Genomic DNA, 19,021 nt, shown 5'->3' with positions numbered 1-19,021 from the left:
GCTGATAAATTGATGAATATTACTATATTGAAAAGAAATTTAAGAACGAAAATTTTACCATTGCTGTATAGAAGAAAAATACAAATTATCAATAAATACTCATTATTGATTTTAAAATGAATCTTGATTTTTAAATGTGTACCTTGAAATTAAAATTTACATTTAGTTGATAAATATAATTTACAAATTCAGAAATTTGTTGGCTCTTAATTTATCCAGTTATGATTTTCAAAGCTTGAGTAAAAATTTTGAATATGTTAACTCATTAAAACAATTTGTTAAACTATTTATTTCAAAGCGAAACACTGTAATTAAAATATTGTGCTTTCTAAACAAAACTAATTAAAAGTGAAATAAATATATGGAGAATAAATTAGTAAACCAAACAATAATGTTTAATTGTTTTGTTCAATATCCAATCAAGCTTTTTTTAGAACATTAAAATAACACAAAGTGTAAAAATACAATTCCTTGTATTATGAGATTTTGTTATGACATTCTCTTGCTATATTTATGATTTAAGTGTTATTCATGAGACATTTAATAGAAGTTTTTATTATAGTGAGATTTAAAAAGTATTATAACAAGTATAACACCACGGTACTTTTAGTTTCAAGAAGCTAAGAAGCAAATTATGTTTTTAAAACATTTTAAACAAAGGAAAAAATATATAGAATGAAAAACTACCTAAAATTTATCCTTCAAACAGCAAAAAAAAAAAAAAAAAAAAAAAAAAAAAAAAAAAAAAAAAAAAGCTCTCTCTAATAGTTTGTAAATCAAAGTAAGTTTAATAATCTCTAAATTACTAAGCATAAATATTTGTTAGTGTCTAATCAACGGATTAGCAATTAGCAATGGTATTTCAATAGTCACCACCATCAGAAAAAACACAACATTCCAAAGAAGCTTTGACTACTTTTTGCTCGTTAAATATCGAGAATATTTAAGTACAAATTTATACGTTTCATACCTTTAATTCACAAACTCCAAATTTTTAGTTAATTAAGTCAATACCCATATTTTTAAGCATAATTCCTTCCATGATTTATTTAATTTAATGACAATCTTTCCATTTTGGTTTTGTCTATATTTTTAAACTCACTGTTGTTTCTTGTAAGTGGTTTCTAACTTTTAGTTCTATTTGAACAAAAAAATATTTTATTGCTCACATTTAAATATTTAATTATTTTATATTCCCTGTGTCAGATAAATGCAATAAAGAGCATTACGTGGTAGCACGTGTGGGCCACTTCACCAAATTTATACTGAGTTGTCTGATACCACGCCCCCTTTTTCTTTCAATTCCTAATATTATTTTACACTCTCACTATATATATTTATATATCTTTTTCAAATTTTCAATCGTTAATAAAATACACTCAATTTCAAATGCATTTTTGTTAAACTTCTAGCGAATGACATTTGATGTTAATACAATTTTTTCAAATATTAATTCATCAATTAAATTTAATAAATTAATTTTAGCTTTATATGATTGAAAATTTTTTAATTATTTAATAAAAAGTAACTAAAATAAATTTTTTCTTTGTTGACCTGAGTAGGAATTGAATTTTTTTTTATGTTGCTTTTTTTAAATTCATTGTTGTTTCTTGTATGTGGTAACAAAAGCTACCAACGTGTTTTTAACAAACTGACTTCTGTTAACTCAAGGATCAAATTAAGAAGGTGAGTGCACAAATGGGCGCTTCGATAAGTAACCCTATGAAGAATGAATAATTTTTGATTTTATGGAAATGTTAAAAATATATCAATCATTTTGTCATTCTGTTGATTTAACTTTTCTTCTGTTACTTTTTAAAACATAAATATTCTTTGATCTGACAATAGTTAAAGTGTATTTTAACCTTTTACTTACGGGTGGTACAACGTGTGGACCACTTATGTTGGTACAACATGGTATACCGTAAGCAAAGGGTTAAATATTAAACACTAATTTAGTGGCTTGGTAAATGTTCTTACCTAGATTTATAGCTTTTCATAATATTCTAATTTAAGTATTACTTATGTTTGTTTATGATATTTTTCATCTTTAATTTTTGGGTATGGTTATTACTTTTACTTAATTACCTGATATAACAATTGTAAAAAATAAATAAATTAATCAAGTAAAATAAGAGATACTTTCACCATTCTTTTACTAACAAATATTTTAGCCATTATAAGTATATTTATTTCAATATTTTTTTTTTACCCCATAACCAATTAACACAAGACAAATATTAAATTCTTTACCATTGGTTTAAGTTACATTATACTACATGGTAACTTAAAACCTCCTATTTATTTTAATTTGTCCTAAACTGACAGGTTTTCGTAAACTTTCATGCATGTAAATAGAAATTGTAACTGCTAATTCAAATCTTAAAATAATTATATATTCCAAGTTTTAAAGTAATTTAAGAATAATTAAAGTAACTTAAGTAATCTCATAAATCTTGAATATTAAAGTGCAAAAAGGCACTTTTTATTTTAAATGCGAAAAAAAATTTTTATGCATAAATTGTTAAATTTTATTGTTTAAAGCATTCCGAAGTCTTAAAAGCTTTGCTAATAAAAAAATTTCTTTTTAAAAGAGTAAAGCATGTGAATAACTGTATCCAATAATCTGCTAAAGAAAAAGTAAAAAATATTTAGAACTATTTATAAAATTTTATGTAACCGGAGCGCAAGTTCGTAATAACCTCTTTAATAATCTACAAAAACATGAATAATTTAAGCGAAATACAATGAGTTTTTCATTTATCAGGTATTTTAATACACATAATAATAATTAATAAATAAAATTCTTTAACATGCCTAAAACATAATTAAATAAACGATACAATAAATATTAAAATAGAATTACATACATTAAATAATAAAATAAAATAAAATAAATTAAATATAAAAATAGAATTAATTAAAAACACTCTGAAAGATTTATAATAGAAGAAATTGTTTTACAGTAAAATGAAAAATACTTGACATTGTTAATTATAATTGTATATTTGTTTCCGTCATTACATTTGTTTCACAGTCACAAATAAACAAATAATATTATTGATGCGAATTAGGATAGAGTAATAGGTTTGTATCTAAAATGCATTCAACTATATAAGTATATTTAAATTGATAAATACAAGGAAAAATAACACAATTTTCAAATAAAATGTTAAATTTATAAAAACGGATGCTGCAAAATGTTAATATCATTATGTAGTGCTGATACATATGAGGAAATTGTGTTACTTTAATCATTATTACATATTTTTGCACAAAGACTTTATAAAAATATTATAATTGAATCTTAATACTTTTTTCCTGGTGCTGCGTATTAATAATTAAAAAAATATCATGACAGTCATATAAAAATTAGAATTGTATACGAATTATCATATAAATTTAGAATTGTTATTTAAATTTAGAAAGTAATAAAATATTTGATTTTAAAAGTCCAAATAATTTCTTTAAAGCATAAATATCTTGTGTTGAAAATAGAATGATCCTATTTTTTACATTAAATTTAAAAAACAACGCTTAAAATTTTTTTTCAGAAATTTTTTAGTCTGCGGTATATATTGAGACAATTATGAATACTTTAAATGCATTAATTTAAATATTAATTTTACTTTGTTATTTATACGTATATCAAATACCTTCCGTGAACTTTATGAAATCAATCAAAACTTACTACTTTAATACACTTTGAAAAATGTCAGTATTACTTCAAAATGTTGCCTTTTCAAATTTTGTCTCACAATAGTAAAATACTGACAAATGGATTTTGTGTGTGGTTTGATCAACTTATTTCTGCTACTAAACTTGCAAGACACAATTCTTTAAGAAAATACATTCATTTAAATCACCATCCAGTAATAACCTTGTAGTCAGAGAATATATGGGGCAATACTGAAAGTTCCAATTTCAATCATTGAAGCATATCAGTAAATTTATACCCTCTTTCAATTATACGTGAAATTTTTTAACTCAATCGTGTAAAGTTTGACAGAATATTTAAATTAATTTGTGTTATTAAGTATTAATTTCGTTAAGAAACTTTGGTGTCAAATTAAAATCTCCCATATTTTTCAAAAGTAATTATTCATATCTCCAGGCACTTTCTTGTCTTTGGCGAAATGGAAGACAAGATATTAAGTATTAAAATTCATAACAGTATTTATTTTAATTTATTTTCATTATTTTACTGACAATGAGATGAAGAAATTTGTTTTTGATAGCGAGATTTTCGAAGTGTGCCTAGCACACATAATATTTAATGAAAGGTGATTATGAGATAAATAGTGAAACAAAAAGTAATTGTTTTCTTCTTTAGCGATCAAACATATACTAGTGAGTAGTGCACAGCCAGAAATAGACAAAAAGAATCTAAGGCTTAATGTTGTCCTTATGCCATATTGCATCTCTTTTTAAAGTCTGAGAAACACAATATTTATGGACTTGGATGATTTATGTAAACGTAATATACAAACGAGACTAAATTCTTACTTAAAAAGTATTTTTCTAAATGCTTTACGAAAGTCCCGATTGAAAATTGTGTAAATAATTGGGTTAAGAGCTGAGTTACAGTAACCTAACCAAAAGGCTACAGCAAACCCTGTCGGACCAATGTCACATGCTTTGCAAAGCGCTTCTAGCACATACAATACAAAAAATGGTAACCATGCTAATATGAATGAGGCCATAATGAGACCTAGTATGAGAGTTGCTCTTCTTTCTTTCGCCTTTGCTATTCTTCTTTTTTGCCTTTCGGCTTCGGAAGTAGGTGGCCTTTTTGGAATTTCTTCAGGAGGCATTTTGCCTCTTTTTTTCTTTTTCTTCTTTTTTGAAGTATTAGACCCATCTCCCATATCACTGACATCCTCCTCGGATCTACCCAGATCGGCTAGAGAGAGGGTTGATCCAAAAGGAGATTTCAAAAATTTAGGAGCTTTGAGCAGAGATGTTCTCCTTCCTTGAGTTTCTTTAACAAAAAGGTGGCACTTTTCGGTCGATTCACTAACTTGCTTGTCTATATTAGACGACGAAGACTTGCACAAGCTGTTCGTTTCTGATCGAATGTCCTCCTTAAAAGTTACTCTCTGTACGTCGGCATCAGGAAACCTGATCTGAGGTGTTTGAAAACTCTCCGTTTCCTGCGTATCAGAACACCCATCTGCAGAGTTCTCGATGATTATTTCTGGCGCTTCAACTACAACTACTGGAGATACACCCACTTCAGATCGGGTTCCATTACTTTCAGGTATTTTTGGCAGTTCAGGAATGGGAGAGAATGTTTCAAAGTCTTTTGAACGATCTGGAGGACTTGCATTACTGAAGCTCGTGCACGTGGTCGTTGTCGTAGATTTATCCCTAATGGGATCATTCGTAAGTTCTGTCGCAACGGATGACACTGCTTTCTGTTTCTTTTTTAAGTGCCGCCTGGCTCTTGATCTGGCTGCTACAAATATTTTACAGTAAACAAATACCATGACGAAAGCGGGAACATAAAAGGAACCGAACGCCGAGTATAACACGTAACCAACATCATCGCTCAGCAAGCACTCCGGGTAATTGGAAGGCTTTTCTGGCTTCTTCCAACCGACCAGCGGAGGCAAGGATATGATGGCCGATAGCACCCAGACACCACAAATCATGGCAATCGACCGGCGAGGAGTTCGTTTCCTGAGATACTCGACTGCGTGCGTCACTGACCAATATCTGTCCAAACTTATAAGGCAGAGACTGTTAATAGAGGCCGTGCACAGGAAAACATCGAGAGCGGAATGGATTTCACACCAAATTGTCCCAAAGATCCAATAGCCCATAACTTCTTTGGCCAGCGAGAAAGGCATTACTATCAGGCCGACAAGGAAGTCAGATACGGCTAACGAGGCAATGAACCAATTCTGGACCGTCTTAAGAGCTTTTTCAGTGGCTATGGCAATGCATACCAGCATATTTCCCACCACTATGAGAATCATGATGACTGTCACAAAAAATGACGTCAAAATGATTCTGAGATGGGAATACCCGCTAGGGTACTCAGAGCCATTCCATTCTCCATCGTAGTCATCCCCCCCATTCGGCCACGGATATGAGTCATTCTGGTAAGTTAAATTTAGTTCTTCGGTTCCATTTAAAGATTGCCGAAAAAGATTATAGTCAATGGAAAAAGCGTTGTAAATGCCACTTGCGTTGAAATAAATAGCCGTATAATTATCTTCCATGCTTAATCAAGTAAATGCTGCCTTCGTAAGATTCTGAAAGTCAAATAAGTGTCATGACTTGCATGGTTTGAAGTAGAATAATTTCTTGTTGCAGTTTTAAGTCTCACATTAGGTGACATTGTCTTCAACTGTTGAAATTTTATTGCTATCTTCGAAGCTACGAACTTGATGTTCAGACATAAAGATAATAATGTCTGGTGATCCATTATACATGCCTTTGACCTGCAAAAGATAAAAATAATGTATTAAAAGATATTCAGGAATAATTTATGATTTCGAAATTTGCGCATTTAATGACGTTTAGTTAAAATGTTACTTTTTTATTTTTAAACTATTCTTTTTTTCAGCATATACTGAATGAATTTTCAAAGGGCATATTATTTTTGTTCCTCATATTATGATTTTATTTTTTCATTTTTCGTTGTTAAATTTTTATTTTGAAACTCAACTGTATGACTAAAGAATATTCAAATCATTATATTTAAGTTTCAAAATTAAAATCTGAACTTCACGAAATAGAAGTAACCCGTAAAGGGAACAAAAAAAATTAAGGGTAAAATATAACATCTTTCCCCTATTAACCCTTGGAAGGAACTTAAATGAACAAGTTTATAACAATTCTAACGAAAACATCGATTTTTTTTCATTGTTTTAATGGTCTTTATCGCTCTTTTGATACACTTTTATGCAAAGATTACGTCACTTGATTAAGTTAAGTTCATTTATCATTAACAAACAATGCGTATTTAAAATTTTTTACAAAACTATACATTTAAAAAAGATAATGCTTCGATAAGTTATCAAAATTGTCGAATTACGAGCTCAAAGCTCGGCAAGTTAACATTTCATTTAAAAATCAAAATTTAAAAATAAAACTAACAGTATTCATATCTAAAGTACTTCAACCTCTGCTTGATAATAGAAATATTGAGTAATACCGTTCCTCTTATTGTTTACAAACGTATGAAAAAGCAAAAGAAAAGCTGCAACAAAGATTTCACTCGCTTATCATTCCACATGTTTATCTACGTATGTTCTGTAATAACTGAGCAAGTGCAATTTTCGAAATCTAACTAAAAAATATGCACAGTTAGTTAAAAATATAAGCACATGAACTAGCAAAGATAGCTCACGAAAGGAAAAAAAAATTCTATTATTAAATCTCTCTGATGTTTGCTTCATTATTGTTCAATACATCAACAAAGTAAATTCGCCCACAACAACGAGATCCCTTTGTGTTAGAACACAAAAGGAAACATGAGAAAACATTAGTCTACTTTAAAACCTTCTTGTTTGTTATAATACTTTATCACAGATCATTGTAACAACTTGAAATGCGATCGTCTAGTATAACGAAAAATGATTGGATGTTTTGACTGATGGGTGAACCATAGTACAAAAAAGAAGAAAGCTTCCGAAAGCTTTTTGAAAGTAAGTTTCCTTTCCATTTTTACAAAATCAATTAAATCTTTCAATTTCACAAAGTACTTCGTACTTAAAAATATACGATTCTTTTTTTAAATTCAAAAGTGTTAAACAGGTTATGTAATCTTTAAGATGCATAATGGAGCATGATGCAAAAAAATACCTTTTGATGTTTACAAAACTAAAGAATAGAAAAAAAATCAAGATTAGTATTTTTCTGCTTGTCTTTTTCCGACACACTTTTATATACTTATTGTATATACTAGCTTAATTCGGCCAGTATATACAATATACTTGCTGAACAATTTTTTGTAGCATTTATACAAATCATTGATCATGCGAAATTTGGGATTTCAAGTTTGAAGTTAGTTTTGCTCCTAAAGCTACAGATGACATTTTCAGATCAATTTTTTTGTTGAAATGTACAAGTTTAAAAATGTTGTATATAGCAGACATAATATTGCAGCTAAGTTTTATATGAGTTAGGACACATCACCAGAATTAAAATTTCATAAGAACCTCTGCCTGGAAAGATCGTTTTACGTGACTTGGAGCGTTTTCTTTTTATAACGAATTCAGAAGCACGTGAAGATATAGTTCGAAATAGGGAAGTGTCCCTAGTCGCCTATGTCGGCATGTCCGGTCATAGGTTACTATGTAATTTTAATTCTGATGATGTGCCCTAATTCCCCTAAAAGTGGGACAGACATTTATGTGACCAATGTTATATATAATGTTTTTAAACGTATACATTTCGACTTAAAATTGACTAAAAATGTCAGTTTAAAAAATGAAGAACTGTAGCTTGGAGCTAAAAACCGAATATAGAATTTAAATCAGCTATACGAAAGCATCTAAAATCTGTTAAAAAGTTTCAACCAACAGAAAAAAAAATTCCCCACTGTTTTAGTTTGCAACTTTTCTAAGTATGGTAGAAAATATATACATTGCCGATTTAGATATATGATGTAGTGAGCACTTAGATATCAATTTGCATATTATGTTATAAAATATGTTATATAATACACAACTAAACATCACCAATGATCTGTTGTGTCAAATGACCTGTTTCTCATTCCAATATAATCACTCTTGATACTGTCGAAAGATTGCTGTTGATTTGTTTTAGAAATCACTAGGGCTATATATCGCTTCTATTTCTTTAATTGTGAAAAATTTTCTTCCTTGCGTCAAATGATGACACGGAACCAGCGTTTAATTGCTTGAAGAACAAGACAAATGGCTGCTTTTCCCTATTGTTACAGAAATCGACTACTGCAATACCCTAGATGTACAGTGAGCTAAAATAAACGGACCATCCTGAATAACTTTTGATCTAATGATTGAATCTTCATGTTCTAGGACTCATGTTTGGTGGTTTAAAGGAGTGACCCCAAATATGCTAATTACTTAGGGCAGACAATATTTTAAGATACGAAATCAGATACAAAAATGTACTTTCTCTGATTAAACATTCATTTTTTTTAACAAATTTGGATTTCTGTCCCCCGAAATACATGGGAATAACCTCAATAGTTTGGCCAGTGGTCCCAATATTTTGGCCATAAAAGCAGTTCAAAGCTTGGACTCAATTAAGAAATTCCATTAAACGCATCGCATATTAAAATTTTGATTCTCAGAAACCATTCAACTGATTTAGCTCAAAATTTTCATTTTGCCATGTAAAATTACGTACTTTAAAGAGATATAAAAATTTTATACATTAGAATTCAAAATTTTATTGACTATTATTACACTTAGATAATGTAACAATATATTTCACTTTCATGAAAATTGCAAACTAGAAATCCTATGTCAGGAATAGAAGGGATTGGAACTACAATGTTCAGGAAGCCAAAGCCCACTGCGGGCTGTAGATAAAGAACCTACTTATTACGTTTTAAAAAAATAGATTCCGAACAGTATTAACTCCGAACAGTAATAGATTCCGAACAGTAAGTACTAAGAAGGAATTTAATACGACCAAAAAAGGGTAAATAAAATTTTGTCTCTTGAATCCGATACCACTCTAAAAATTATATGTGCGAGTTTCTGAAGTTTATGAATTTCATAAGTATTTCTGTGAGCTATGAAAATTGCCACTTACACATAAATAAGCTTTTAAAAAAATCTGTTGGCCTTGCGAAATACGCTAGCATTATTAAACAAGTATATCAACATTGCTTTTTTCTTAAATGTTTTTCAATTACTTTGTTATTTAGAAGAGTGAACATTTATTTCCCTTTAAGAAGTATTATGCTCGATAAATAGGAAAATAAATAAAGCATTATGATTTCAAGCTCTGATTTAAAAATAATCAAGCACAAAACTTTGCAGTTAAGCTGGGTTTATCATGAAAAAAGTTTTACAAGATTGCAAAACTTTTTTAATAAATAAGAAATTAAAAATGAAAAGTTTAGAACTCATACGCTTTATAAATGTATAAAAAAACTTTGTGGACATAACAATCTTTCCAAGTCCACAAATCTTACATTTCCAACACTCTGCCTAAATTTCTTACTTTATTCATGTGCGTCATATTTCATGCGAAAAAAACAGTGAAAACTTATGAATATTTTAATATGCACCAAAACAATATAACAGGAATATTTATCTAGAAAGGAAATACGTGCTTTTCTTTACATAAGAAATAAATTCTTCTGTTTTCTTGAACTTGGAATTTAAGCTGTATCGCGAAGATCCATAACTGCATCTCCAAGTATAAACACTCTTTCAATAAATCAAAAGTTTCCGCATGATGCTTTTAAAATTGTGTTCCTGGAGATGAAGAAAACCGGAAAAAGTATTTGGACAGAGCAAATATTAAAATTGTATCTGAAGGCGAAACGATATTTTCCCCCTTTTCCGTCAAAAAGTAACTTTCGTAATGGTAGTCAAAACTGCATATATATATATATATATATTTAAAACTTGAAACCGAAATTAAATTTGAATACGAAAACAAATGGACAAATTACTTGTTCTCATTTTAAAGAAAGATTAAATTATATGCAAAAAAAAACTTAATAATCGGAGACTCATTAAGATTAGGATGGTATGTTTTTATAAAAACATCAAAAATATTAAAATTGCAAAAAAAGTAGCCAGCTGCAAATTTTTTAGGTTTTTGAATTATACGAATGAGTAACAATAGCATATAAGCAAATATACAAAATTTTTAAAAAATCTGTAACTTTTTAAGAATAATTTTATGAACATTCAATGGTAAAATTTATGTATCTAGAATGCAAAGTGAGCAAATTAAAAAATAGACAAACCAGAATAACTTTTGGTCAAATTATCGGATCTTCACGTTCTAGGACCCAATCTTAGTAGTTCGAGGAGGTAACCTCAAATATGCTAACTAATTAGTGCAGACGAGACTTTAAGTTACGAAATCAGACACAAAAACTTACCTTCTCTGAATAAACATAATTTTTTTCAACGGATTCAGATTTCTGACTCAACAAAATGTAGGCGGTAGCCACAATCTGCGAAATATGGTCCCCATAGCTTGGTCAGGAGAGCGATCCAAAGCTGGACCTGATAATGTTAATTTCATTTTTTGCGTATTTCGCTTTCGCCATATCTCGAGAATTAAAAAGTTCGAATTGAAAAATTTTTTGTTCACAATTATAAAATTTGCTTATTCAAAGACAATTCCATGCAAAAAATATATGTTAGTAAATATTTATTAGTTCTTATTATTTCATTTAATCAAATCAGAAAAGTTTCATTTGCAATAAGGTATAAAATTATTTATATCATTTTGAAATGCGTAATTTTGCATTGCAAAATACAAAATTCAAGCAATAGGTCAAAATTCGATGTATTGATTTTGAAAATTCGTTTAAAATCGGTTGAATATCGATTAATTGAAAAATGAAATTTCAAAAGAGTCGTATATTTATAATTCGATTTTTCAGGAACTATTTAACTGATTTTTCACAAATTTTGTATTTTGCCATGAAAAATTATTTACTTAAAAATGATGTTAAAAATTGTATACAAATTGTTTATTGTTGTAGTTTGAAATTTTTCGACACTATTAAACAAAATAATAAATATTAACTAAAATTTATATTTTGAATGAAATTATCTTTGGATAAATTCATGCAAATTTCTACCGCTAAATTATGCAAAATTTATGAAATTTCTACAGGAGAATTTCTATTCTTAAATTATACAAAACTAAAGAAAAATATATAACAATGAAAAGACATAACATTATCCCCAGTGTCTCAAATGTCAACTAAAAATTTTCAAATTCATTGTAAAAATGCATAATAACAATACAAATTGACATAATAAGTTTTCGTTTAATTCATGTAGATTTTTAAAAAGAAGTAAGAAGTGACATGTATGCATTCATTCTCCCAAATTATGTGTTCACTTTAGTTGAAACAAGAATTTTATAATTATTTTTATTTAATAGAATACTCATTCAAAATCACTTAATTTATTAAACGTAGCCTGTATTGAATTTTCGAGAAAATTATTAAAAAAATGATGAGTGGCAAGGATCAAATTAATAGAAGAAAAACAATCTTATATGGATGAAATTTAAACTTATGTTCAAGACAAAAATTTATTTTGTTTTCATTCCTTTTTATCTCTAAAAATGTGCAAAACCGAGTGGCAAATATAATTTTGCTTTACTTCATAGACAAAAACCTTTTTTTTTAAAAAAAGTTTATGATTTTTAAGGTCCCGTGGTCTCATTGCTACTAAACTATAGTTAACATTTATATTTTTATCAATACTTTAAATAAGTGATTCAATTGTTAGCCCTCTTTCAACTCTCGGAAGCGTTGAGGAAAGAGGTTCAATAGGCACCATAAACAAGAATATATTTTCATGCTGTTTTCTTTAAAGTGCTCCTTCTGTTCTTCTAGGTGCATTGCATTATCTTTGATTTACTAATCGTACTTTGTAATAATTTCAAAATATCTTATTTATATGCAAGTAAATAAATATGTAAATAAATATTCTTCACGTATTACATTGATTGTACTTATTTACGATAAATACTTATTCCGCAATAAAATAAATAACACAATAAAGAGCCTCATTATACTCTCAGAAATAAAATTCTCACTTTTGATAATTGAGCAATCCTTGATCAATATTTTTATTTTATCGTGTCCATGGACAATTAAATGGCCTCGCGTACCTTCAAAACTGCATCCGCAAGCTCCAATACATCATTACTCTAGAGGATCACACGAAGTTCTGAAGCCAGTGGCACCATACCCAGTTGTAAAACATATGGGGTAATGGCTGGGCACCCGAGAATGTGATTCGGGGTAAGTTGGATATCGGTGCAGTTCTTGCAGGGAATATAAGTTCTTATTTTGTCGGGAAGAATTTTCATCCCTTTAAAGTGGTTTGTTATCAGTCTTGTAATTGTTGATGTTAAGATTCTGGAACAATCAAAGTCAGTAATGAGGGGTTTTCTGAAGGAATGGGGCAGAAGTCTGTGTCTTTCAACTGCATTTGCGTCTGCAAGCGTGATCGTGCAAGGTTGGTCCGCACCTATGCCTTCCTTAGCCAAGGAGTCTGCACACTCGTTTCCCTCAATATTCACGTGCAATATTTATTTAATCGTTGCATTCGTTGAGAATCATTTCGTCGCAAAATCACATGATTTGTGACAATACGTGAACTCTCAAATATATGAAAAAAAATGTTTCTTCAATTCAAAACATCATCGTAGTGGATTGTGGGAGATTGAATGAGGACTAGAATGAGGACTAGACGATTGAAAATAAAATGAAAGACCAAGCCAACCGGATTAAGGAGTTGGTTCTCGAGAAGATTACGGGTTCAAATCCAGATTTGGACAAGGAGTTTATTTATCGATTTGATTTATCTGTCCATCATGAGATGTTTAGGCGACATTTATTTACTTACATGGTGTCCACGATAAAGTAATTATCATAAGAGTTACATACATTAATCGCCTCGGTATTTTTTTCTTCGAAGAAAGAACAGAAGGCGAAATGTTTAGTTCATTTACACGAAATTTGTTTTTCTGAAGAAGTGACAAGTGTTATTTCGCCACTTTGGCGATATTTTTCTTCGGAGCACATACCAAGAAAGGGTTTCGTCAAAAACGGAGATAGTTTCCTGAAATTTGAGGGACCATTTTTAACAGTGTATGGTACTACAAAGTGATTTAGAACTTATAGTTTTCAAAAAAATATAAGAGTAATCGGGTTTTATTTTTTAAACCTGGAAAACTTTCGACACTGAAATTTTAAAATTAACGATTTTTTTTCGTTTGTTGACTGCTTTGTTTTTTTCACTTTAGTAAACGTTACTGACAATAAAAACTTAAAACTGACAATTACAAAGAAAGTTAATGTTTTGTACGGACAGAGGGAACCAACAAACTTAATTTAAAATACGATAAAAGAAGCACAAAAGCGTTTTGCGGAGTATCACACAATTTAACACAGTGATAAGTGAAAGCATGGAATGGGGGGGGGTGTAGGTGAAAGGGATTATTGCTTTATGAGCCGTATAATAGCTTTCCCCCCTTTTTCCTATTCTTTCTTAGATTCTCTATCGTTATCGTTAATACACCCAAGAGAGCTAGGGTGCAGGAAGAAATTCGATTGTTCCACATGAAAAGTTACACAGAGTCTCCTTGGCTTATTCTCATACTTTCTTTTAGTTACCGATATAATTTTTGTTTGTTTGGTGCCCTTCGATAAAATGTGACCACCCGAACTTCCCATTTGGGTGTTAAGAGTACCCGATAGAAACTTTTTTTTTATGATTGTTGATTCTGAAAAAAAATTAATGTCCAATCGAAGTTTTCTGGTACAGTAGCATTGGTTTGAAAGTATTTTATGAGTGTGTTACCCTAATCCCTTTTGATAAAAATAAAAGAAGAAGAATACTCGTTTCACAGACTTTTTTTTTAGTTTGTTTTTATTTGCTTATCAATGCAGTAGAAAGTTCAGAGACTAGATAAAATATTTTCTCAAAGTGCTTTTGTCCGAAATTAGATTCGGATAGTTATGAGTTCGACTTAGAGGTAGAGGTTTTAAGAAGGTGCTAAAAAAATTTTTTTTTGTCAGAAAGAAATCAAAAACTTAAATAATACTTTTCTTCTGTTGGCATTGACCAAGCTGATTTTATTTAATCACTCAAAACGTTAAAAAAACATTTTATTTATTTCACTATTAAAAAATTAATTCGACAAAGAGAATCCTTATTGTGTAAAAGTTTTTCTTCAAAACTTTTATACACATGTTATAAAGCTCTTTGGTTCACACTTTCATAAAAAAATTAAAAAAATTACAAATTCAATGGTTCAATTCGTATTAGTTTACCAAAATGATGCATATGTCTGTACTAGGAAAACTTGAACTATGGTGTTTTAGGAGATTTAGCACTTACGCGAGCTTATCAAAACTTATGGTATTTGGTCATGTCTGAATCTTCACCCCGTTTCTTAACAATTGACAAACCATGAGCAAGAGAGTATCCCTGCTGGTGAAAAATGAGAATTCTTTTTTTTTTTTTTGAAATTCTCCGTTCTTCACTGCTATGCAAAAATAGGCCTCATATATTGCTCAGCAATTTAATTTATTTAAATTTTGAGAGAGTATTTAAATCTGATCACTTTCTAATTATACATAACGGCTAATTTATAATGAAATGTGGACGTAATCAAGCGGAAGGCAAAGTCTAATATTGGACTCGTTTTTAGACTGCTTACTCATTATTATAAAATTTACTTGGTTACGTGTTTTCTGCGTTTTGAAAAACTTTTTATTCATTTTTCTCTTTCACAAAATTATTCAAAATAAAAGAGTTGTACAATTAGGTTGGCTTGACTAGTGGCAAAGCTCATTTGCGATAACATGCCAATAATGTAACTCTTTGTGTGTTCCGAAGAGTCAGTTAATACTCAGTTTTGAATTGAATCATGTGACAAAAAAGTAAGAGAATTGTTGCTTTTCTTATCAACTTGTCCGTTAAAATGGAAACTTGGAGTATTTTATAACCGTCGTTGAACAGCCGTCTCAATCTTTTGGTTTACGACTAATAAGCCTAGTAATTTTAAGCCCAATCCATAAGACAAGGGAACTATTGGATCTAAAATTGGAAGAAATTTACCTCCATGGAGGACTTTTTTGATGAATCTGACCTGCTTTTTTGTAAGGCAAACCAAGAAAATCTCCCACGGTTAGCCCGACAGCAAGAGGAATCTAACCCATGATTCGTCCACCATGGCTCAGGGGATAGAGAGTGAAGTAACTTAAAATATGATTATTGTATATTTAATCTCTTGAAAAATTTATTAATATAAACTTACTGCTGAAGAAGTTGCCAAGATATATGGTAAAAAAAGGCCGTCTTTTTGATGCTTTATCAACACTTAAAATATGTAGTCGAATTGAGATACCTTAAACCTTTAATTCTTTCAGTAACTATTTTAAAGAGCTAATATTTAGATGATAAATAATACAAAGCAGCTTTTTTTGAAATAAATATTCATGCTTCAGTGCTCGAAAGAAAAAAAATTGTCGTGTTTATAGAAAAGTTTAAGCAATTGTTATGAACCCTATTTTAATATTTGACAACTTATTTGTTGGTAACACTCTTAATTTAACAAAAGATTTTAAATTTTCTCATAAAATATATACTTTGATTTGCTTATGTAAATATTATTTCTTATTTTCTTCAATCTTATTCTTTCTAAAATATTAATCAATTTTTAAAAAAGGAAAGTCAATATTGAATCCTCTGAAATTATACGACTCTTTTGCCTTTAATTAAAAAATGAAATAAATTAACTTGGGAGGTGATATGGTTCAAACGCAGTTAAAAGCCTTAATGCATATTTACTATAATTTGAATAAAACTTTAACTTCAATGTAAATTTGCCAAAAGAAAATTAGAACTAAAATTCTATGCATGAAGTATTCTAAATTAGAAATACTTCAAACTACTTTCTAATGAAAGAAAACATTCGGGAGTTTTAGCTAAAGTAAGTGATTTATGCTTTCAGCTAATGGAAATTACGAGAAGAAAATCAAAAGGTTTAATTAGTTACTTTATATTACTACCATTTTCATGAATACATTTTTATGAAAAACTCAACTTAAAAGCGTTTTCAGCATTAGGTAAATTCAATTAGTTCATAACGTGTTGATTTGGAACATGTAAATTATAAATTTTAAAAACATGAATAGCCAGCATAAAATTTACTCAATTCCCTAACGTTTGGATTGCATTTTTTAAATAATGGTATTAGCAATGACCGTTAACTTTAGAACGTTGCAGTTGCCTTAGAATGCTATTAACATTATTTTATGCTAAATCGTAAAGTTATGAAAAAAATATTAATTACATCTACTGTTATGACTGGTAAAAAATGGTTCAGAGGGAGTTAAATATTTTCACGTCAAATATTTTTAAAATAAAAAGTTTAGAATGTTTCGTAAAAAAATGCAGAAATAAAGATGTGCTTTGGCTGTTAAATATAAGTTAAAAATAAATGAGGAGAAACAAGGTGTATCTGGGGAAAAAATTCATAACAAAATAAAAAAAAAGTTTGCTGATTTTATTATCTAAGTAAACTCTGGTGCGGAGGAATTTTTTAGAACAAGAGAAATGTCGAAATATTTCTCTTTTAAATAAAATAGTTTTCCTACGTATAAATGATAAAATTTATATTTTTCCAAATTTGACTTATATAACTAGGGTAGAAAAGCTACGACTTGAATTTGAAAAAAATATCTTGATCAAAGAATTAGACAATTCAAACAGTTATTTTAACCAAGAATTATGCTTGATTTTGAAGCATTTTGGAGAGCTGAGTTTAAATTTTTTGTGATGTGTATAAACGCGGACGTTTAATTTAAAACTGCTTAAGTTTTAAATGTCAATATCTGTTTCAATTTTAAATTTTAGTAATTAATTTGTGAAAAATCTTAATTCCAAGATAAAAACGTTAATTTAAGAAGATTAGATTGAATAAAAAAGAAACATAAAGAACAAAAAAAATGTTTTGGGACAATTGAGAAATAAGAATGAAATAGTCTACGATGAGTACTATCTACTGCGAGAGACAAAAACTGCATTGTATTAACATTTTTTATTTGATTTAATTTTATTAAAAAATTTAAGTTAAAAAACGATAAGAAATAAGGTTCCTAATATAAGAAGAAAAGAAATAAAAAACTAAGAAAAGAAATTTTTTTTCTAAGAAAGGATATTTTAAAAAAAGTCATTCGTTAGATAAAAAATAATAAATATATCAAATGCTTTAGGGCAATATGAAACTCCTGCTTTCCATCCCTGAAGAGCTTGATATAAGATCTTGATGATAATATGTCTTAATTAAATTAAAAACTAAATAACATAAAACAGCTTTAAATTGTATTATTTTTAACAAATGGTTTATAGAAAACACTATTAAAAATGATGATCTAAGTCTAAAGCTAAAAAAACTTATTCAAAAATGATTTTGCAATGGATAAAAAAAGCTAAGAGATAAAGCATAAAAAGTATTATAAGATAATTGAAATAAAAAAGTTTTGTAATTCATCCTTGAAGAATAAGTTAATAAAAATTTTATAATATGTTGTCGATAAAATACACACATGGTCTATTATGAAAATGGATTTATTGATTGAGAAAAAATCCAATTTAAATTATAACTAATCAAGTATCCTACACTTGCAGAGTTTCCTAGGAAGAATGAAAATTAAGGTAATATTTAGATGGTTAAAATGAATGTTTTAGTGGCCCATTGCAGGGAAAAGGAAATCTGGTAGACTTTAAAATTTTCTTTGAATTACTTCCGAGCTTAAGGGTTAGAAATTAATTACAGAATAAACTGCAATTATGAACTTGAGAAATTTCTTTCTTAGGACACTTTTTATTTAAATTTAAGACTAATAATTAAACTTTAAATTTCATTTCTGCTTTAACAGTAGAATTTCCTTAAAGGAATACACATTTCAAAAGAAGTATGTTACATTTCAATAAAAATTATTATGCTTTTTTAGTGAGGAATAAATTTAAAATCCTTTATCTATTTAATTTTTTTAAAGTATCTGTGTAATCAAAGAACGAAAATAAAATTATTTAAATATTTATAAATAAATTATATAAAACACATTTTGCTCTTTATTTTACAACATTAGTTATAAGTGTAATGAAAATACGGAAAATTAAAAAGAAAATACCTTTAAGAAATTCTTAGAAATGTGACATTACTTTTTTTAGCATTCAATTTTTCGGATGTCATTTTACAGTAAAGTATAGAGTTCGTAATATTTTATTAATAAATACTTGTTGACCGACTGTAAAAATACGTAGATGTTTCAATATATATATATATA

General features: G+C 28.7%; 1 protein-coding gene across 3 annotated transcripts in view; it reads right to left on the bottom strand.

The window, feature by feature from the left end:
• Positions 1-1,379: 1,379 nt before the first annotated feature.
• Positions 1,380-19,021, bottom strand: part of LOC107444693 (alpha-2C adrenergic receptor-like) — a 189,355-nt gene continuing 171,713 nt past the window's right edge. For all 3 annotated transcript variants that reach the window (XM_016058909.3, XM_071178697.1, XM_071178700.1), the window contains exon 3: positions 1,380-6,449. In XM_016058909.3, the coding sequence (XP_015914395.1) occupies positions 4,503-6,227 (1,725 nt within the window). In that variant the 5' untranslated portion in view covers positions 6,228-6,449 and the 3' untranslated portion in view covers positions 1,380-4,502. The remainder of the gene's footprint in view (positions 6,450-19,021) is intronic.

This window comes from Parasteatoda tepidariorum, chromosome 1 (assembly GCF_043381705.1).
Source record: "Parasteatoda tepidariorum isolate YZ-2023 chromosome 1, CAS_Ptep_4.0, whole genome shotgun sequence".
NCBI lineage: Eukaryota > Metazoa > Arthropoda > Arachnida > Araneae > Theridiidae > Parasteatoda > Parasteatoda tepidariorum.
Note: the sequence above shows the minus strand (reverse complement) of the source record. Positions and strands in the feature narration are given on the sequence as shown.